The sequence below is a fragment of the Lissotriton helveticus genome, chromosome 3_1 (assembly GCF_964261635.1).
Source record: "Lissotriton helveticus chromosome 3_1, aLisHel1.1, whole genome shotgun sequence".
In the NCBI taxonomy this organism is placed as follows: Eukaryota; Metazoa; Chordata; class Amphibia; order Caudata; family Salamandridae; genus Lissotriton; species Lissotriton helveticus.
In genome coordinates, this window is record NC_136061.1 from 1,109,832,697 (window position 1) to 1,109,856,290 (window position 23,594).

At 43.4% G+C, this 23,594-nt stretch overlaps 1 protein-coding gene across 3 annotated transcripts in view; it reads left to right on the top strand.

Moving 5' to 3' along the window:
- The first annotated feature begins 2,127 nt into the window (after positions 1-2,127).
- ACVR1C (activin A receptor type 1C) overlaps positions 2,128-23,594 on the top strand; it is a 675,408-nt gene continuing 653,941 nt past the window's right edge. Inside the window, exon 1 of one of the 3 annotated variants that reach the window (XM_078681710.1) lies at positions 2,128-2,345. In XM_078681710.1, the coding sequence (XP_078537836.1) occupies positions 2,192-2,345 (154 nt within the window). In that variant the 5' untranslated portion in view covers positions 2,128-2,191. The remainder of the gene's footprint in view (positions 2,346-23,594) is intronic. The other 2 variants (XM_078681711.1, XM_078681709.1) reach the window with 2 other exon arrangements.

The window sequence follows — 23,594 nt, forward strand, 5'->3', positions numbered from 1 at the left end:
TGTGCTCGTTCCACGTCTTATTGTGGTTAGTATGACCAGGGAAAGGAATGCGGGTGGGGGGGCTCACAATATTAACAAATGGGGTTATTTACGCATGGGAGCGCATCACTCTAGGCACTCACATGCACTTTTTGCTAGTCGAATTTGGTCTCTGGTAAGGGGAAAGGAGGACCTTTTGGTCTCTTTGGTGAGGTCCTCAGTAATCTTTGGGTAGGCTGGTACTTCCACTCAAGGATCAAATACTTATTATTTTATAGCACACTGACTTTTCTAAACACTATACATAACAGGTGTTACTCTTACCCATTTTAATGATGCTAACTGGCCTTAAAGGATAAAAGGCTGGGTTGGCCTTGCAGGGATTCAAATTCATGACCTGCAGATTACAGAAAATATAAATGGCAGGTGGTAGCTCAGTGACCCACATTGCCAGTAGAAGAGTCATGAAGAAAAGCAGCATAAAAGTTCAACAGAGGCTTAGCAGGCTCAGTCCGTGCCTTTAAAAGACAAACAGCAGCCAGTTTTTTTTTTAGTTCAGTAAATTTTTATTGAATTTTCAAGAAAGGAGAAGTACATAAAGACATACAAAAAAAAGTTGAATGAATTCATTAAAATACAAAGAAGCGAAAAAGAATAATCATAAAATTACAGTCAACAATAAAATTCATCGCCAGAAAATAATTTGTCAATTAAAGGAAAACAGAAGAAAGGGAAAGGAGGGAATGGGATGGAAAGGGAGAAGGGAAAGGGAATGATACATTTCATAGCATAAATACTTAAATAAGTAGAGTTACCAAGACTATATTAGCAATAAAACAACAATAAATAATAAAACAGCAGCCAGTTTTAATGTCCATAACACACTGCAATGAACTCCACACAGATCTGATGTCGATGTAGACGGTGAAATGGAACTCAATATTATATTCACAGTCCTTAGAAGTCAATTGCCCATGAGGTCGTAAACGCAAACAACTGAGTTGGGGCAGGTTTTCAGGCTTGGGGTAAAGAGAGGGTTTTGCTGGCTAGAGTGGTCTTGTCCTCCTTCCAACATGTTTGCATGGCGTGATGGTTGGTGTTATAGATAAAAGGTACAGGAAAGGATTTATCCTGGGGCAAAAGGAAGTACTAACACACGTTTTGTTATTTCTGTATTTTAGTCCTGTATCTGTGCATTATTCATGATTGTGCCTGCCCAGAGGGCCATGAATGCCTTCTTCAATCAATCAATCAATCAATCAATCAATCAATCAATCAATCAGGTTTCTTATAAAGTGCAACTACTCACAAGTAACGATCTCAAGGCACCGAGTGGGAGAAAGGGTGGATCTGATGTTCAGTCGAATAGCTAGGTCTTGAGGTCTTTCTCGAATAGCAGCAGCGATGCTTATTGTCTGAGGTGCAAAGGTAAGAAGTAGCAAGCCTTAGCAGGAAGGTAGGAGACGGATCTTCCTCCAGCCGTGGTCTCGCAGATCCGTGGGATGGTGGCCAGGGCCAGTTGGACAGAGCGGAGATGTCTGGTGGGAGTATAGAGGGAAAGTCAGTGGGTGAGGTATGCAGGTCCGGCACTGTGGAGGGCTTTGTAGGCATGCGTGATGAGCTTGAAGGTAATTCTTTTGTTGTTTAGGTAGCTAGTGAAAGTCTCTCAGGTGGCCGGTAATGTGGCTGCGGCGTGGGATGTTCAGAACGAGTCTGGTAGAGGCGTTCTGGCTGTTCTGCAGTTTCTTTAGGAGTTTCTGGGCAGTGCCAGCGTAGAGTGCATTGCCTTTGTCAAGTCTGCTGCTGAAAAGCGCATTCTTCAATTCCACCGTCTCTTAAACATAACCACTTTCAGAGTATTATCACAAATCATTATTGTAAAAAATACTTTAAGTTGTCTTTGGATTAGTCTCAAGAAATTGTCGGATTTGTAAATTGCTGTTTGGAAAATTGCATGACAAATGTTTGGAATTTGGTTAGTGGTGGCTCCGAAATCCTGGATACATTTTTAAGGCTCCTACCTGCGCAGTTCTTTGCTCTTCTATTTAGACATATGGTAACATTTAACAGATGCAAATCTTTTATAATTTATTGTAGATGAAAAGTTTTCACTCTTTTTGTTGTTTACCTTTCAGGTTTGAAATGCGTATGCTTGCTGTGCGAAAATACGAATTTCACCTGCCAAACCGAAGGTGCATGTTGGGCCGCGGTCATGCTGACCAATGGAAAGGAGGAGGTGGTCCAGTCATGCATTTCGCTCCCTGAGTTAAATGCCCAAGTCTTCTGCCATGGCTCCAACAACATAACAAAGAGAGAATGTTGCTTCTCGGATTTCTGTAACAACAGAACACTCCAATTACCTACAGGTGCGGAAAATTGCTTTTCTATAAATGTACAAAATGCGTATATTGTAAATGCTAAATGCCCGTTACTAAGGAGAATCACATCCCTGTTGTTCAACTGTACTCCACGATACTTATTATTTTGATTGTGTTTTAGATGAAAAGGCAGAGTTTTTTTTGTATTTCTATTCGCGCACACAAACGTCTAGAAAGCCCTCAAGGAGCTCTGAGAATATTGTTAGGGATATTGCAGGGATGGAAATATATTAAACGAGTAGTAAAAGAAAGTAATATATTGAAACACGTCTTAAACAAATAAAACTAGGAAAGAAAAACATGCGGCAAGAGCATTTTGTATGCAGTAAATTTACGAAACGTTTAAGAGCAGAAATATGAGGTTTTGTTTGCACTGTGTAGCAAACGTCTAAGGAACTAGGGGGCATATTAGCAAGATCCTCGTAAAAATTGTCGCCGTTTTAGCGGCCGGAAACTGTCGCTAAAACAGCGATAATGGGCTTGCTAATATGCGTTATAGAATTCCAATAAAAGCCCAGGTTAGATGTCCTGCACATCTAACCTGGGCTTCTATTGGAATTCTATAACACATATAAGCAAGCCCATTATCGCCGTTTTAGCGACAGTTTCCTGCCGCGAAACCTGCGACAATTTTATCGAGGTTCTGGCTAATATACCCCGGGTAACCCTAAAACTACAAATAAGTGGCTTATTATCAAGACAGGTGATAAAATTATCGCCGTTTTAGCGGCAGAAAACTGCCGCTAAAACAGCGATAATTGGCTTGATAATATGCTCGATGGAATTCCAATTGAAGCCCATGTTAAATGTCCTTCACATCTAACATGGGCTTCAATTGGAATTCCATAGAGCATATTATCAAGCCCATTATCGCCGTTTTAGCGGCAGTTTTCTGCCGCTAAAACAGCGATAATTTTATCGCCTGTCTTGATAATATGCCCCACAGTTTCTTAGGAAAACTGATTTATCTATGTAAACAATTCAATGGCCAATATCAGACAGTTCAATTTTGCTAACATCAAGAAACAAGCATTGGTAGACCCAATTGCTCTCTGCGGCGTTTAACTTTTGAATTGAGTTTTCCTGTTGAACAGCAAACACTCTTCACTTTCAGATTCTCCTGGTGAAGCTATACTATTGTATCTGAACTAATACTTGAAGGTGTGTCTTTAATTAGTAGGAATGTGTTCTATTATGTCACTTGCCAATCATGCTGGCATCATGGCAGTACCTGGTATTAATGAAGAAGATGTATGCTTATAATATTTGGCCTTATTAGTTGACTGGCTCTGTTAACGCAGGTACCAGACCTAAGGTAGTGTAATTTACTGAGCGCTTGGAAGGACAGGAGATAGCAAAAATGTAGCTATTATGGGAAGAGGATGGATCCTAGTATTGGGAAGGTGTCGTTGCAATGGTCTTGTTTCACTGACATTCAAAACTATATTGTATTTGGTTTGGTATTAGCTTTAACTACAAGGAGTTAAAACATACATTTATATCCTTTTTCAAAGAGGTTAATAAAAATGTATTAATAATTAAATGCTCAATAATCCAAGTACTAAAGGTTTGATTACGAGTTTGACTGTCCAACCGCCCAAAAACCGCATCAGCCAGAAGCCCACAGCTCTTCTGTCTTTAGACCACCGTATTACGAGTTGACAGCAGGGCCTGTGGTGCGGCTGCGGTGGTCTCGCAGCGGGGGGCAATGGTTTTCTGTATCTATCGATGCATGTGTGTAAATTACAACTGGACATGTGTTGAATGAACACAGATGCGTGATACATGTGGAAAAATTACACTTGCCCATTGTGAAGTCTGGTCCATATGTGGCCAGTCCAGCAATGGGTATAAGGTACAAAAAGAACTCACCTGTAGATCAGTGCAAACAGGGTCGGATTCTTGGTGGTGAAGATGCGTCTGTGAAGGGGAGACCTAAGGAAAAGGATCCACATTGAACTCAGCCTGGAAGAACAGGAGCAGGGTGAGTATGCTCCACAAATCCTTCATTACCGCCAACTCAGCGATGGCGGTCGGACCGCCATGGTCGGCTCGTCGGAGAACCAACTAGTAATACAGTCAGTGGTGGAGCCTCTCAGTACCATCCTGTGGCAGCTGCCTTTCCTGACCGCAACTCCAGTGGTCGACGGTGTGCTGACAGTGTCAGCGGTTTTGCCGCGGTCTTTTGAAATGCAATCCACCTATCAAGTAATAGGGCTATTGGGATCCTGAGCTCACCATATTCGGACCGCCACCTCTAGAATGTCGTTTATGGACCGCCAAACTCGTAATAAGTCCCTACATCTAAAAATCTATTCCGAAATGATAAAACAGTGGCTTAGCTGACCCTGTAACTCAGCTACGCCACGTAAAAAAATTGCACTTAGGGCCTCAAATGCTTAATTGAAGCGAGACAGATTTTTAGTATATTTTATGCAGATAAAAATGTTGAGGAGTTATGACCATGCTTGTGGAGATGTCTGAAAGCAGGGCTTCTACTCTGCCTTCTCAACATGTGTGCTAAATTGCGCAGACATTTATTTGTCCCTACTAACCAAAGAGTACCTCTTATTTTTATTTATTTATTTTTATTCATAAAGTTTTATATAGCGCGAACTTGACCCAAGAGGGTATCAGAGCGCTTTACATTCAGGATCGTTGCGTTAGAAGTTACATCAGATACAAGAGCATAGTAAGGTACAGTATACATGAACAATCTTTCAAGAATTCGTTGGAGGGAGGGGAGGAACGAGTAATAGCAGGGAGACAAGAAGGAACTGTGCCCAATGATCGGCTGGGTAGGTGAAGGTCAAGGGGGAACCAAGGGCCAACCTCCTCATTAGCTGTCTAGCAGTTCCACCGGTCATCAGCCATGTTGCTCAGGTCTCAACTATCAGGAAAACCAGTTTTTAGTCCATTTGATTTGAGAAGGCTATATAGCGCTGTCTAGACCCGGAGGTGTCAGAGCGCTTAGCCAGGGGATCGTTGCATTACAAGGTACATCAAAAAGGATTATGTAGCACTGGCTAGACCCGGAGGTATCAGAGCGTTATGACAGAGGAACATTGCGTTACAAATTACATCAGTTACAATAGCGGAGTAGGGAAAAGTAAACAAACAACAAGGTTGAAAGAATTTGTAGGAGAGGAGGGGAGGAGGGAGCCATAGAAAGGAGATGGGGAAGAACTGTGTCCAATGTCCGGCTAGGTAGGTGACGGTCGAGGGGAAAACCAGGTCCAATCTCCTCATTAGTTGTCTAACAACTCCACCGGGCCTCGGCCATGTTGCTCAGGTCTCAACGCACAGGAAAAACAATTTTTAATAGATACATAGGCAATGAGGATTGAGCTAACAGAAGGAGGTGGGGGGAGGGAGTAAAAAACAAGCCAGAGCTGGGGCTACTACGTAGGCCGATGGGGGATGTGATAAAGGTCTGTTCAGAGTCCGGTGGTAGGAAAAACGGTATCAGCTATCTTGGGGTCAAGAAAGGGATTCTGACCATGGAGACAGCCGGTAGCCATTATTAAACGTTCGCTCGAGGGGGCCTCCGGCTGGGACACGCCTGCATCTGGATGAGTAGCGCCGGGATTAGGGATGTGAAAGAGCTTCTGGCCACCATGATAAGGTCAGGCAAGTCAGGCAAGTCCCCGGAATGCCACCGATATCCAGGAGCAGACCGATCACTAAAAGTGCAGCCCCCTGCCACCATTTGAATCCTCAAGGGCCGGTTTAAAGATTTAGGATTCAGCTCACCTGCATGGTTGCATGCTAATTGGTGCCGGGGTGGAGGAGAAGACTTCAGGGACTCGAGACTGTTATAGGTGTTCAAGCCGCCCCGGCTGCCATGTTAAGGTCAGGCGGGCCCCGAGGCAAAGACAGCGAACCGGCACGGCCTCAACAGCAGCAGTTCATGTAGTGTGCAGAAGCCTACCTCCTCACAGTGGGCATCTACCTCTAGATCCATTGCCACAGAGCTCTCCCCTCACCCCGTGACGGCCGTGAAAGCCGGCGGGCGCCATCCTAGGGTCAGGTTTTTTCCACGGTTCCAGAAATCATGGCTGGAGCCCGAAAACTAGAAAGCACCCCGCTCGAAGCCTCTGATGTATGAAACAGATCCCTCTACACTGTGGTGGCGACATGCGGCGCGAGTCGCACACCTGGCTGCGTCAGGCTCCTACCAGCGGGACGAAAGGGCAGTCCCTTGCCGCTGATCCAGTTCCATGCATCCACCATCATCTTCACATTCCTGAAGCTCTCGCCGCACTGTCTGCTTCAGTGCTTAGTGGGGGTTCGCACCTCCCGGGCCGTTCCCCCGCTTATCGATCCTCCTCACTTCCTCTGTCCTGAAGGTGTCGGATTTATGTGACTCGGGTAGTAACGGAAGCGACTGGTTCCAACGCCTTGTGCGATCGCCGATTCATGGGGTCATAAATTCCATCAAGCTGTGGTGACCGGGAGTGCACCGATGATTTCCACTCACCCTCCCGGGGCTCTGGCTCACGGGTGTGCCTCAGAGCCCGTTCATCTCTCCCGGGAGCTCCAAAGCTGCCGCCATCTTGTAGCCGCGGGCACCCCTCGACCTCCGGGTTCGCGCCCAAATAGCGGGGATCTCTGCTGAATCACTGCAGATGCAGCCTTTCTCCTTGCTCCCGCAACGTTCCTGGACCTGGCTGTTACATTTGGAACAGCGAGTGGCAGCTGTATGTCACTCCGAGCGTAGTGAAGCTCCGGAGCAGAAGTGTATTACAACCACTCAGCCATGCACAGTGCTTCAAGCTCCTCAGCAAGCAAGAAGAAGGGAGGAGAATCTGCTATGTGCCACACCTATGTACCACTCCCATGACCCTAAATCACCAACATGCTTCAGCCCCATATTCAGGGCCTTAAAAGGTCCTGAGCTTTTGTTTTGGTGGGTTTGTAAATATCTCACTCCCCAATGACGTGTCTTGTGGCATAGGGAAGCTGGGCCAAGTAGGTGTTGGAATGGGTTGGGACTCTTGAAGAAAGTCTGACTACAGGGCCAACCACACGTGCCCCAGTGGGGGCATTTTTCTCCAGCACTCTGGGTATATTCCTGAGTGGCAAGTATTACCCATTATGTGCATGCTTAGAGTATTTTGCATGCCATACGCAAAAAAGACACATCATTGAGGGAGTAACATATTTACAAACTGACCCTGATGAAAGCCCAGGACCTTTTTAGGCTGTGAGTATAGGACTGAAACATATTGGTTATTTAGGGTCATAGGACCATTGAATCCTCATACTCCTACATATTGTTTATTTCCACTCCACTAATAAAGAGAAACCTTGGGAGTTGTTAGGGAATTTTATCTTTAAAGTTACACCCCAGATCCAACCATCTTCATAAGTGCTCCCTGAAATATGGCTAAGCCCAGCCTGACCTTTAGTAGTCAGGGTGAACCTGATGATGAACCATGCAGCTATTATAGTGGATGATGGTTTTATAAAAAAATGTTTTTTTCCCTTTGCACTCCACTAGGAGTGGTGCATAGGTGTTGCACATAGCAGATTCTCTCCACCTTCTTCTTCCTTGTGGAGGTGCTTGAACTCCAGAAAGGACACTCTTTGGTTTGCAGAATTTACACAGAGCGGAGTATCCCTTCATCCTCAATCAGTAGGACCTCTCTACCCTTCAGGGGCTGTAAAGTTCTTTTAACCTCTAGACCCCTACTTTTTAGGAAATTGACTATTTACCCCCATAAAAATGATACACCATCCCTAGTGAGGATAGCAGTGACTCCACCATCTTGATAGTTATTGGATATGGTGTGAGGTCAGGGGTTAGAGCTAGGCCCATGAGCGAGGATGGAGGCCTAACATAGCAATTTGTAACGACTGATGCTGAGCCACAGGGATGAATGGCAGCTGAAACCCAGCCAAAGGAGAAAGCAGAAAATGGGGTGAAGCAAACTGACAAATCGGGCTGATGAGTAGCTGGTGAGTCTCTGTGGGTTGGCTGACTGAGGTTGACTGTAACTGACTGAGATGGGTCCTGAAACTGGTGGGCCAGGTGTGGGCTGCCACAAAATAGCGACTAAAATTCAAATTTATTTTAACAACTTGAAATATGACCAACACTCATATTGGCTTCTCTCGCCACAGTTGCTGGGTTATGTTGTTCTCACACCAGAGATAACTTATTCTTGTTCCAACTTTTGCCATCCTACAATCTAATAGATTGCACACACCCTTTCTTGGTACAGTAAAACATGAACTATTCAGTGCTCTCTTTTCATTTGTAATGTACTTGTTTTGAGCTTCTTTCCATTTCTCATGTACCTCTTCTAATACATCCTCAGGAATCAGTTTTCTTTTCATCCATAACTTATTCAATCTCCCTTTCAGAAGAACAAATAGAGACACCTTAGTATCTGCATTTGGTGTAGTGTAAATAGCCAAAATTAAAGTTCTTACTTCTTGCATCCAATCAATCCACTCACAAAAGACATGTGTATATTCCCATTTATTATTCTACCTGGCTCTTCGACTGACCGGAGCTGCTCCCCGCCCCAATGCCTTGAGACCCTCACAGGTGAGTAGCGCACTTATCATTCCCTGAGTGATTGATTGATTACAGCTCTCAACTAATCCATTGCTTCTTGGATGATGTATGGAAGTGGTGACATGCTTAACTTCAAAATTGGACAAAAACAACTCAACCTCATGATATGTGAACTGGGAACCATTATCAGTCACAAACTTATCTAGTAGAAACAACCAACAAGTCTGATCTATGCAGGTGACCTCTCGCAACTGGCAATTCAGATTACATTTTTCTAAAGGCATCAGCAACCTCATTGTCCAATTTGCTCTTGGGCCAGCACTCCCTGACGTATTTCATAACTTCTCTTATAGTATTATCTTGACTTAAAGCCACAACCCATTCTGATTCTGAAATGGCATTGTTTGTTATGCATGTTAATTCACTGACCACTATGTCTTCCTCGTCCAAAACATTTTTGTCTAAACTCTTGTCATTTGAATTGACTGGTAACCTCCACAAACAGTCTGCCATGACATTCTTAATATATTCTATGATGTAGCAGAATTCTTGCATCTGTATTGCCGTTTGGCTATTCTGGGTGATGCTTTAACAGTACATTTTGTGGTAAACATGTCAATTAGGGGTTAATGATTAAACCTGAACTCAGTATCCCATAAATAGTGATGGAAATGGTTCTCACCCCACCAGCAAGCTAAAGCTTCCTGTGCCACAACTAAGTAAGATGCCTCCACACCTCTGAGGTTGCGAGTGGCAAATGCTACTACCTCATCTTTCCAGTTCCATTTTTGAAGTAACACTCACCCAAACCATATTGACAGGCATCGGTCATGACTATGCTAGGATCTTTTTTATCGAATGGTTTGAGCGGAATGGAATTCGCTATCCTTTGACATCTTCACATTCTTGCTTGCAGGCATCGTTCCACACAATGTTTCAGTTTTTTTAAACAACTGATGCATTACATAAATTCTTTCAGCACAATGGGGATTGAAATAATTGTAAAATTCCAATATTCCCATAACTGATCTCAACTGATCCTTCCCTGGGGAACAGGAGTTTCAACAATTGCCTTGACTAAACATTCTCTATTCCATGAGCAGACAATTTATGGCCCAAATAATTCACTTCAGCAACACCAAATGTACATTTATCCATGCTAAGCATGACTCCTTTCTGTTCTAAAGCACCAAACCTAATTTTCTGTCATGACTGCTTTTATCATTGCCAAAAACTAGCACATCATCTTGAAAGCATAAAACTCCATCAACGTCTTTGAATAAAACCTCCATGAGCCGTTGAAAAACATCTGACGCAGAAGCCAATCTGAATGGTATGGGAATGGAACACTCCCTCCAGAGTAACAAAAGAAGTGAGATGGCGCAATTCTTCATGCAAAACTATATGGTGATACGAAGAAGTTGTATCAAGAGTGGAAATCCATGTTGCTCCTGTAACAAGTGACAACATCTCTGTTATGTTAGTAAGGGGATGATGATCGACCCAGATCTTCGAATTCAAATCCCAGAGGTCAACACACATTCTCAAATTTTCATTGGGCTTCCTTGCTAAAACTACAGGAGACAGCCAATCAAAACTCTCAATAGGTTCTATGATGTCCTGACTTTCCAACTTAATTCTGTGCGTAATTCTGACCTTAAAGCAAGGGGAACTCTTCTGACTTTATGAACAACTGGAGTTGCTCCTGTTGTATGTTACATTTTATGTTTAAATCCAACTAACTTACCAATATCATCAGTAAATACCCTAGGAAACTTCATCTTCCACGCAGACCATTAGCACTCACAAACTATCAAATGTTTTCTTTTAAGCAGAACTTGTGCAGGGCTTTTTGGATCCAATATAATCTCCAAATTCCTTTGTTCAAGCCACCCCAACATTGATGAACCACGCTTTGCCACACACACCACAGCATAATTGTGCATAAAAAGAAGGGTGGTTTCAAATTCACCTATAACTTCAATAGGTTTTCCCCCATACACCAGAGGCCTATTAACAGATTTCTAAAGTTCCACGTTACTAACGCTTTTTCAATCCTCCGAACTAATAAATGTAAACAGAGATACAGAATCTGCTAATATGTTGACTTCAATCTCACCAACAGTTATCTGGCAATGCGGTCTTTTGAAATAGCCAGCTTCAACTTGCATGATTTCAGCAACTTTAAGATGCTGGTCCCGTGACGTTTCAACACTTGACTCAGAAGACCCGTGCTCCCAGTCATGTTCACTCACACTGCTTACTACGTTTGGTTTGCCAATTTTCGTTCTAGAATTGCATACTTTAACAAAATGTCCTCTTTTTTTACACCCCATACATACACTGTTATGAGCAGAGCACAATGGTGAATTTCCAAAATGGGTAGGACTTCCACACCGATAACACTACAATACTTTCCCTTTTTTTTCAAATTTGCCATTATTGTCTCATTTTTCTTTTTGTCACTGTTGCATACATCAGTCACCAGCTCCTTAGTCGACACATATTCCCCAGTCATGAACAATGCAGTACTTTCAATACCGGCAGCCTAATCTACAGCCTTATTCAATGTGAGACTGAGTGTGGTCAACAGAACTTCCTCAATTTGTCTATTGTTAGTATGTTCCAGTATTTGATCTCTTTTTTATTCCTCTTTAAATTCTTAATACTTGCACGTAGTGGCTAATATTCCTAATGCTCCTACAGAACTCTCAATAGACTCCTCAGGAAGTTGATGTCGCCTATGAAATTCATGTCTTTTTAACATAACATTTTTGCGCTGCTTGAACCTTGTGTATAACATCATCTATGCAGAAACATACTCATCAGTTACATAACACTCCCCTATTATACATAGTTGAGGTAAATGTTTCAAAACCTTTTTGCCTTCAGCACCTAGACAATGTCGCAACAAAGCATAAGTCTTCTTTTGTGTAAAGTCTTCACCATCTATAGCTGCCATGTATGCTTCAAAGCTTTCCTTCTACTGCTTCCAATCCATGAAAAAATTAGTTGTGTTTGGAGTAAAGGATGGTGGAGGTAAAATGTTAAATCCACCTATAATATATGAAGTGTATATCATAAAAATAAAAACTTAAACTACCACCACCAATGGAAGCAGATTACCAATATAACCACTTGAATGGTGTGCAGATCACCAAACAATTTCAATGCAATGACTGCACACTGTGAATAATTACAGTGGCGGTGGTTCTACCCCTTAGGAAGAAACTTAACATCAGCTTTGATAAGCTAGAGAACCTCCGGCCTATCTCCCTTCTGCCCTACCTGGCCAAGGTGGTGAAAAAAACGGTCAATTTGCAATTGATGGATTTCGTGGAAGAAGCCGGGCTACTACACGATACCCAGTTTGGCTTCCGCCCCCGCCACTCAACGGAATCTGCGCTCCTGATGGCGGTAGAGACCCTACACCAGGGGGTGGATGAGGGTCATACTATGGCCCTCATCCTACTGGACCTGAGCGCAGCATTCGACACTGTAGCTCATACCACCTTGCTACAGTGTCTGAACAGTGGAGGAATATCTGGAGCTGCTCTCAAATGGATCCAATCCTTCCTGACTGGGAGAAGCTTCCAGGTCCGCCAGGGCGATTATTATTCCAGGGATATCGGATTGGGCCAGGGCGTTCCCCAGGGATCGTCCCTGAGCCCCACCCTATTTAATCTTTATGTTTCCCCAGTGGCTTCGATCGCTGTGGGCCATGGTTTGCAAATTGTGTCCTACGCCGATGACACGCAGTTGGTTATTTCCCTTTCACATGCGCCCGGCCTTGCTATGGACAGTTTCAGAGCTTGCATGCAAGACCTGGCAGCCTGGATGTCCACTAACTGCCTCATATTAAATGGCAATTCAGAAAAGGGGGTGGTGATGAACAGAGTGTCTGAATTAAGCAGACCACTCTTACCCAGTCCAAAGATCAGGGCTTGATCCATCACCGTTATTTATCTCACTGCCCCATCCCAGCTCAGAACCTGGCTATATGCAAATTAGTCTGTCCCTGGCCCAGTGCATCATGGGAACAGGGCAGACCAAACTACCAAGCCAATTCTTCACCAGAAAGGAGACAAGCTACCGGGGACCGGTTTCTGGCATTTCAGCCTCTTCGGCCCGGCTTGCTTGAATCCTGATGGAGCAGTGAGAAAGGGACTCATGTCTGAGTATACCCTGCCACACCTATAGTGGCCAAAAACAATTCAGAAAAGGGGGTGGTGATGAACAGAGTGTCTGAATTAAGCAGACCACTCTTACCCAGTCCAAAGATCAGGGCTTGATCCATCACCGTTATTTATCTCACTGCCCCATCCCAGCTCAGAACCTGGCTATATGCAAATTAGTCTGTCCCTGGCCCAGTGCATCATGGGAACAGGGCAGACCAAACTACCAAGCCAATTCTTCACCAGAAAGGAGACAAGCTACCGGGGACCGGTTTCTGGCATTTCAGCCTCTTCGGCCCGGCTTGCTTGAATCCTGATGGAGCAGTGAGAAAGGGACTCATGTCTGAGTATACCCTGCCACACCTATAGTGGCCAAAAACAATTCAGAAAAGGGGGTGGTGATGAACAGAGTGTCTGAATTAAGCAGACCACTCTTACCCAGTCCAAAGATCAGGGCTTGATCCATCACCGTTATTTATCTCACTGCCCCATCCCAGCTCAGAACCTGGCTATATGCAAATTAGTCTGTCCCTGGCCCAGTGCATCATGGGAACAGGGCAGACCAAACTACCAAGCCAATTCTTCACCAGAAAGGAGACAAGCTACCGGGGACCGGTTTCTGGCATTTCAGCCTCTTCGGCCCGGCTTGCTTGAATCCTGATGGAGCAGTGAGAAAGGGACTCATGTCTGAGTATACCCTGCCACACCTATAGTGGCCAAAAACAATTCAGAAAAGGGGGTGGTGATGAACAGAGTGTCTGAATTAAGCAGACCACTCTTACCCAGTCCAAAGATCAGGGCTTGATCCATCACCGTTATTTATCTCACTGCCCCATCCCAGCTCAGAACCTGGCTATATGCAAATTAGTCTGTCCCTGGCCCAGTGCATCATGGGAACAGGGCAGACCAAACTACCAAGCCAATTCTTCACCAGAAAGGAGACAAGCTACCGGGGACCGGTTTCTGGCATTTCAGCCTCTTCGGCCCGGCTTGCTTGAATCCTGATGGAGCAGTGAGAAAGGGACTCATGTCTGAGTATACCCTGCCACACCTATAGTGGCCAAAAACAATTCAGAAAAGGGGGTGGTGATGAACAGAGTGTCTGAATTAAGCAGACCACTCTTACCCAGTCCAAAGATCAGGGCTTGATCCATCACCGTTATTTATCTCACTGCCCCATCCCAGCTCAGAACCTGGCTAAAACGGTGTTGGATCTAGCCCTGATCTCTTGACTGGGTGAGAGTACTCTGCTTAATTCAGAGACTCTGTCCATCACCACCCCTTGTTGTAAATAATTTTGTCCACCCTAAGCGTGCAAGGGTATACTCAGATGTGAGTCCCTTGCTCATTGCACCATCAGGATTCAAGCAAGCCGGGCCGAAGACGGCTGTAATGCCAGAAACCGGTCCCCGGAAGCTTGTTTCCTTCCCAGTGTAAGAATTGGCTTTTGTAGTCTGGTCTGCCCTGTTCCCATGATGCACTGGGCCAGGGACAGACTAATTTGCATACAGCCAGGTTCTGAAACTGGGATGGTGCAATGAGCTAAAAAACGGTGTTGGATCTAGCCCTGATCTCTTGACTGGGTGAGAGTACTCTGCTTAATTCAGAGACTCTGTCCATCACCACCCCTTGTTGCAAATCATATTAAATGGCAGCAAGACCGAGGTGCTCGTGGTGGGGGGGAACCCATCTGTTTGGTCGTCGGCGTGGTGGCCCCCATGCTTAGGGAAGGTTCCAACACCTCATCAAGGAGTTAGGAACCTTGAAGTCTGGCTTGACGTTGACCTGTCCTTTGGACCCCAGATAGGCCGCGTGGCGGGTGTCTGCTTCAGCGTTCTAAAAAACCTACGGAAGGTCCTAGATCTCCTTCCTACGTCTGTCCGTAGAACGCTGGTGCATGCCCTCGTCACATCGTGCCTAGATTACGGCAATTTGTTGTATCTGGGAGCAACCTGTAAAGCAATAAATCGCCTCCAGGTGTTACAGAATGCGGCAGCTCGCCTCATTTTAAAATTTCCCAAAAGATCGGCCTCCAAAGCTGCCCTTCAGACCCTCCACTGGTTGCCTGTAAGGAGCAGAGTCGAATTCAAGGCCCTTTGTACTTGTCATCGCATCCTTTCTGGGAAGGCGCCAGCACCCCTCCAGAATCTAGTCACCATGTATGTACCCACACGCCCCCTGCGCTCCTCCCATGGAGGCCTATTAAAGGTCCCTAGGATAAGGAGGGCTCGCATGGGAGGAAGATCTTTCCGCTACCTGGTGGCGTGGAGCTGGAATGCCCTACCTCTTAACCTCCGTCTGGAGTCATCGGAATCCAGCTTCCGTAAGAAGCTAAAAACACACCTATTTTCACGATAATCGGGCTTACTCCATACTCCTGTTTTACGAGTTCTTCAGTTTCAGCGCGGGGACACGCCATCTGACCGTAACCAGGCGCTTTACAAAATTCCCTTATTATTATTATAATTAGTACCTTAACTGTGTTGTAATGGGACCTCAACTGTCCACATTCAATTAATACATTGCACAGATTCAGGCATTCTAATTCTAACAGAACCAATTCTTATTCCAATAGAATCCAGCATCCGCCATGGGCCCATATGATGAAAGGAGCAAGCAGAAGTTGTTCTGCAGACTGCTGGCATGGTTCTGGCTGAGGCATGTGTGGTGTCTATCTGAGAGGATGTGGTACAGCCCCAGCAGGTGTTTTGCAGGCGGCTGTGTTGGTTGTAGCTGTGGTGTGTGTTGTGTCTACCAGAGAGGCTGTAGTGCAGACCCAGATCACAGGTACATGACAAGATTATCTAGTCAGTTTTGCTCTCCCCCTATGGTACCCCCTTTTAAAGAGTCATACTCCATCTAGTGATGAAATTCATTGCTGTGAACCCTCATTTTACCATCGCAAGGTTGGGTGTTGATTATGTGACAGCCATGCTGCTGACCCTTGAAGGGAGGTGCTGGACCATTGCTAAGTGAGTCCTACACTGCTTATGACAATTCAAAGGGGACTTATGTCTGGACAATATGGCATATCTGAGGGTATTCTTTATTGCATTAAAACGTTCTTAGTCAAATGTCTAGGGCAGCACACCAGATACATTTATTTATTTAGATTTTCTATAAAGAAATGTGTATTTGCATTTCCAACAGACACAGTAAATAACACCCCTCTTACCTGCCTACCATCTGTCACTTTACCAAGTTCATTCATTTAGTTGCGGAGGGACAGAAATAAAGAGGAGACACACATTAGGGACATTCCAAAGCAGGCGGCTTTGAAGATGTTGGAGAGTTGGGACACACTTTTAAAGAACCACCATGAAGAACTTTTAAGTTCAAGCATTCAAAATATTCGAAGAGCTAAAAGATGAGATTGTTGGTGTTGAGGAAGGACGTGTGGTGATGAACCGAGTGGGAGACAAACAACAAACATTTGACTCAAAGTGCTATGTAAGGAGTAGTTATATACATTGTCAGCAATGGGTACCCATGTGGCTAATCTTCTGGATGCTCTATAATAAAGCATTGTAAATACTGCTGTAAGGATTTCGTAGTCACTCTGACCATCTGTCTGTGGGTGGTAACTGAGGGATTTGTAACTTAATTCTATCCACAACGTTTATAGAAAGCATTCCCAAACAAACCTATCAACTGTGATCCCATGTCTATAATAACGACTTCTGGTAGTCCATATAACAGAACAATCTGAATCAAGAAATGTTGAGCAATTTCTGGGGTGGAAGTAACAAAATTAAGGGAATGCATGGGCCAGGCTTTGTAAAAGAATCCACTGCTACCAAAACTGTAGTGAAACCTTAAGATACAGACAGATCAACAATGAAGTCCATAGAAATGTTTGCCAGAGACAACATGGTGAGAGCACAGATCTCAATACTCCCACTAGAATCTGGTGTTCAATCTTGGCTCGGGCGCAAGTGGACAGTTCTTAACATCCTGCATAATACCCTTTAACATCAAAGGCCATCAAAAATGACATTCTACCAAATCCAAAGTCTTGATTCTGTAGGTCCAGAAGAGAAGTGAAAGTGTTTTTGTAATGCCTTATATAGTTATAAGGAACAAAAAACCTCAGGCAAGATTTCTTAATTTTTAACGCAAAGAAGCTTCCTGCACCAAAACAATCCTTAGAGGCATTTTACTATTTTATGTGTGCTGCCGAATGCAGCACATATAAAAAAAACGGGGAAGTAAGGAGGTGACCATATTGGCACAATCCCTGGTTTACTCACCTTGGATATATGGGAATGCCCATGCTCCACCAATGGAATGCCTTTTCGGTGCAAAGTAATACAAGTCAGGGCTGTCTTGCATTACTTCTTTGGTAAACTCCCACACAGCCATGCAAATTTATTTTGCATGGCTTTGTAAATCTCTTCTAACATTTTGCATCATTACTGCACCCAAAAAGAGGCAGAACACAAAACGTTAATAAATCAGGGCCCTATTCTCTTAAAATAACAAGATCTCTTTGAACAAGTCTTGTCTTATAATACTCTGCTTTGGTGGCCTTTTGTAACAATTACTTTAAATTAAACTTGGTTTGTGCTTTCTTAATCTATTGAAGATATTTTTCTTCACTAATGCAATGAGTCTGCACTGCCAAAATTACAGATGGTGATCTTGATTTCAGTCCTCCATCTGCAGCTGCTTGATGAAAAAATTTATCAGTTTTCCATGCTTTTTTCATGGATGATAAGAGATCTCATAATGAAACCTGGAGAAAAGAGAGGCCACCTGGTATGCATAGCCTTACAGCACCTCTGGGATTTCACTAACCCCAGGTTCTTATGTCCTGTCCAGATCATTACTTTGGGCCTTATTACGAATATGGCGGTCCTGGGATTGTAGTACTTGCAGCGGCAGTCTGACAGCCACCACCACTAGCGGTCTGACTGCTATATTACAATGGTGGCAGTGCGACCGCCACAAGACCGCACTCTCTGTTGGGATTCAGGATCCTGCTGAGGCAGTGGTCTGTAAAGGGGCTGAATATGATGGTGGTGCAGATGTTGGCACCGCCAAGCATATTACAACCTGCATTTCCACCGCCCATTTCAAAGTGGCAGAAATGTAGGGGCGTTTCAGTCCTTGGGGATTTGGTGGGGTGGTCCATGTTGAGCCACCTTACAATTGCACCTTCATGCATGCACTGTGTAGCATGAATGACATGATTCATGCCACACCATGCACACACATACTGCAGCGGAGGCATGCCAAATAGGTTCCTCTAGGAGCCTAACATTCCTGCCGCCTTGACACTGTCGCCGCACCACGGCCCGCCTTGATTCAACTCATAATTTGGCAGGTGGGTTCGCCACGGGCTTGGTGGTCTTCCGGGTTGGAAATGTGATATTTTATTTTTGTGTAAATATTATGTGATTATTATTATGTAATTGTGTGGTTTATGTGTTGTAATTGATTTATGTGATGGATTGAGTTTGTTTTTATTTTCTTGGTTGATGACGGTTATATTTTATATATAAATAATAAAAATATGTATATCATTTTGTTTTTTCAGTCTTCATTAATATTGGAATTTTATTTAATATTTTACCCATGTAATAAAATATTATATGTATTATTTATAAGAAAATGAGTTGTTTTTGTTTGTTTAGATTCTTTGATTTTTAGGACTTTGGTAGGTTAATACTTATTATATAACATGCAGTTGGGCTATTATTTCTAAGTAATCTACTCCTTTGTTATTTATGAATAGTTTGACTTTAAATTGTAGCATTTCGTACATTCTATTGGTTTGTTTGCTAAGTTTAGAGACAATTTGATTAACAGATTGCTCGATTCATATTTGTTAGTAGGTTTTTTAGTGCTCATTTTATAATGCTTCTATATATTTTTAGAGTGTAGGTTCTGCCTAGTTAGGATTGGAAAGCACTATGTCATCCTTCCATTGCGTTGTTTGTTTTGGCTTCCTGTGCCAAGGTGCCTTCATAGACATTCTACCATTCTATTTGGAATATGGGTTGGCATCTGTGTCCGGAGCAATGCAGTCTACCAACCTAATTGCCTTAGAAATAATTAATTAGTGGCTTAGTTTGTCTTCATTTTGTTGGTAGAAAGGCTTTCTATTAGTAAATTGTAGTGGTTGGCTACCTCTGTGACAGAGGCATGGGCTAGTGCTATCATGTTTTTTTACATCAAGGGGAAATTGGCTGTATGTAGGATATTCTACATGTAGGGCCTGACTACAAGTTTGGTGGTTTGACTGCATGACTGCTGCATCCCTGGCCTCTAGGACACCACAGCGCTGGTGGTCTACCGCCCACCATTTTACAAGTTTGCTGTTTGAAACACCTGCAAATCACACTATAAAACACACTCCATCCCTGACCATGATCCTTTGCTTCTTACCTGCAGCACAGAAGATAGGAGACACTGTTCTGACTGAAGGCAGTCCCCTTATTTATTTCGTCTCACCACTTAGCACGCTCCACCAACCACCCAAATTCTTTAGTTTTGCACATTTTTACCTGTAACACTTGTTTGTTTTTCCTTTCATATAGTCACTCACATTTCGGTTTTATCATGGCTGGCCAGAAAATCCCTTGGTTTGCTGAGGCTGAGTTGACAGTCATGTTGGATGAAACCATTTGAGGAGAAGCCCAACTTTTTAGTTCCCAAATACAACATACTCCTCTCAGTAAGAAAACAGAAATTTGGGACAGGTTATTTGAAAGAGTGAATGCTGCTGGTACCACCCTGCACAAACAGAGCGAAATTTGTAGGTTGGCCGACCTCAGGGTGAGGGTGCGTACAAGGTACAACAACCACCACATAGAGGCCCAGAGGACTGGTTGTGGCCCTCCCAGCACCCCATTATAGTTTTTTCCTTGGGAGGAGACGGTCTTAGCCATCCTGCATGTTGAGGGCTTGACAGAAATACCCGAGGGAGTGGACTCTGGTAAGTTACACTTCAATAACTGTCACAATATCACAATGTGCTGTTTTCTCTCAACTCTGTTTTTGCGATTGTATTGTCTATCTACTTTCAAAACATGCAGTACTCAAAGTATCTGAGATGCTGGTTTGTCTGTGTCAATGTGTATTGTTGCATATAAGAGCACATTTACCAAACTCAAAGACATGCAACATGTTGGAAGGGTATCTTTAAGTAGATTATCATAAAAATATAATTCAAGGACCCATGAGATGTGTGAATATGTAAATGTATGGTCCATCCCAAATGCATGTTGCTGACAGGTATGGTACACTAACCAGTTGTCAAGTGTTGGTAAAGTGAGATTGAAGTGACTACCAATACTATGAGGCCCAGTGAATGGAACTCCAACCAAGATGCTGGCCTCCTTTACCCCTTTCTCACTTGTCTGCCATTTCTCAACTGATATTCACTCATAATGCAGGTTACCATTTGTCAAATATTGGTAAAGTGAGATTGAAGTGACTACAACTATGATGAGGTCCAGTGACTGGAACTCTAACCAAGATGCTAGACTCCTTTTGCCCCTTCTCACTTGCCTGCCATGCCAAATCTGATGTTCTTTTTTCATGCAGGTTACCATTTGTCACGTCTTGGTAAGTTGAGATAAAAAAGCTACCACTGGTACCATGAGGTCCTGTGACTGGAACTCTAACCAAGATGCTACACTCCTTTTGCCCCTTCTCCCTTATCTTCCATGTCACAACTTATGTTCACTCATCATGGACTGTGCAATGTACAGACAATGCTCTACTCAGATATATGTCTGAATACTTTGCTCGAAGGTGTCCTGGTCTCATTAACTGAAATTATTAATGACATGAGTGACACCCTACCAACTGTGTACCCCTAATATATGTAAGTCATGAAGGAAACTCAGCTGATTAGCAGTGGCAGGTGACCCCTTGACTCTGCACTCTTCTCATAATGAACAACGATAAATATACAACCAAGCTGTGTGTATGCCTGTATTATACATAATTAGCGCTTGGAATGGTCAAATACACATGTTATGAGTACATTATGTTGGTTGAAATGTTTTGGAGATGTCATGACTATCCATAAAATATGAAAGCTCCAAGAGCGCTCCCACTCGACCTCTATCTATTCAACAATGGCTAGGAAAGCTCATTGGCCTATCCCTTGCAATCCCAATGCATTCAATGCAACAATACTTTATTCATATACTAACTTTTTTTAATAATTAAAATTCATTTTTTTTAAAGATAAAAACATTCTTTGAATAAAAAAATATTTCTTTTTTTGTCTTTTGTACACACTTCTTTTTAAATATGTAATTCAACATTTCCTATTTGTATACATTATGTACTTAGTTTGTGCAGAACCCCCCTACTATACTCAACCTCACACCAAAACTAACTCTCATTACATCACAGCCTTACAAGTCACACTCTCACATTCATACATCACATACATACTACACCCAGCTACCAAGGCATACACAATTAAGTTCATGGAAGTTACACTTCATTTAATATCCATGATTTTGTTGCCAGCTGGGGGTCTGAAGGGTCAAATGACTATCTATAAAGCCAAAATGCCAAATATCTCCTCATCTAATGTACTGATGAAATCTACATGTATCGAATGGCTTGAAATGTCTAATAACCAGCGTCAACTTCACAAAAATAGATGACAAGACTGAAGACACCCAAGTTTCAGCAGTGGCAGATCCCCCACTATCAAAAAGAGGGGCGGTCCATGCAAAACTCCAGAAGGTCGGGATTTCAAGACACCCACCACCAGTAAGAAACCTTGCACCTAATTTCCTCCTGTGTGTGCTCCACATTCACTTTGTGGACTATTCCTGCCCACTTTTTCATATGTGATAGAAGTAGTATGTTGGACTTTGGACTCCAGACAATGTGGACTCTACAACAATGGTTTCATCTACCATGACTGAATACTTAACTTTTGGTTTTTACTGTGTAATTTATAGTAAATTTCTTGATCTTGTGTGTGTGTTTGTATTTATATAGCGCACTTCTACCCAGAGGTCTCGTAGCGCTGTATTCATACCGCTGTGGAACCCATCCTGGCTTTCCTGTGAAATGTCCACTCCTGGGCACCCCCAAGGTGAAGCCAGGCATCCAAGCGCTGATGGGGCCGTTGTGAAGATTAAGCAAGCTATTGCCCAGAGTCACAGAGTGGGACCCATGATTAGACTAGGCACCGAGGCAAGAATTATCAGGTCCGGGGAAATTGAGTCCAAGAGCCGCCGAGACGGGAATTGAACCCTGGTCCTGGGCCAGACCTCTGCATCAGGGTCTGCCGCTCTAACCATTGAGCCACGCTTCTCTATCATGGTTCACTTAATTAAATATACATGTAACCAATGTTCAACTCTATCATGTCACAACAACACATACATGCTAGTGTCTAGTCTGCTAACATCTTTATCCCATTGTTCAAATCATAGATTGAGGTGATATCGGAAACATAGCAAATAAGACAGGACTCATTCTGTATCAGTGATCACATAATCAGTTGCAGACATTCACAGCATGGAAGGAGGGGATACATCTGACAATATCCTACACAATAGGCAACAACAAATTCAGTCAGCATCATCAGCTGGAGCCATATTGCCTATTTCACAAAAGGAACCCTGTATCAAATAAATAAATAGACCCATGTCAGTACAATAGTTTTTGACCACATGGTCATTTCAATCCAGTTTTGCTTGCATTTGCTGGAATGTCACAAACAAATGTAAGTGATGTGCCACAAGCACTACAGCCTACAATGAGGAGACACATCAACAGCCACATACAGTTCATACACAGTGAGGAATTTGCCAATGTGAATGCAAAATAGCATTAACTTGGTCCAACACAACATTGTGTTAGATCACATGATGGTACACATATCATATTAGGACCAACACACCCCCAGGAAGAAGTCCAATGCAAGCCATGTAACTTCCATACTATTGCTGTGCAAACTGTCTTGGTACCATCTTTGTCTATTTAAACTCTGTGACAGACATTCCAAGGACCAATCCTTATCCACCTCATACATCTGAACAACATCATATACCTGCTAATGTCACAACTCTGAAATGTCCAATTAAAGATGCTGTGGTGAAGGAATCTAGGTATACTTACAAAACAAACACATTTCCCCAGATATTGCCAGATGGCTATATTTCTAATATGTAGCATTTACATCCTCTTCATAACACCGACACTACAGGAGTCGCAATATTAGTCAATGCCATCACATCTCACACAATACTTACACCCAGGAGAAGAAGTTTCGGATTACATCTCAATGCAACTCCATTTCTTCATCTTCACCACTATCATCGTCATCATTTGGCATTTCAGGTTCCACACCCAGTGGTTCTTCATGGCCTGCATCCTTTGTGATGTAAGGAATGTTCAGTTGGAGGGCAATGTTGTAGAGCATGCGGCAGGCCACGGTGATCTTACACACCTTGCCGGGTGAGTAGACAAGGCCTCCCCCAGTCTTTCCAGACATCTGAATCTGGCATTCAGGAGCCCAAAAGCTCGCTCCACTTGCCATAGTGTTCATCC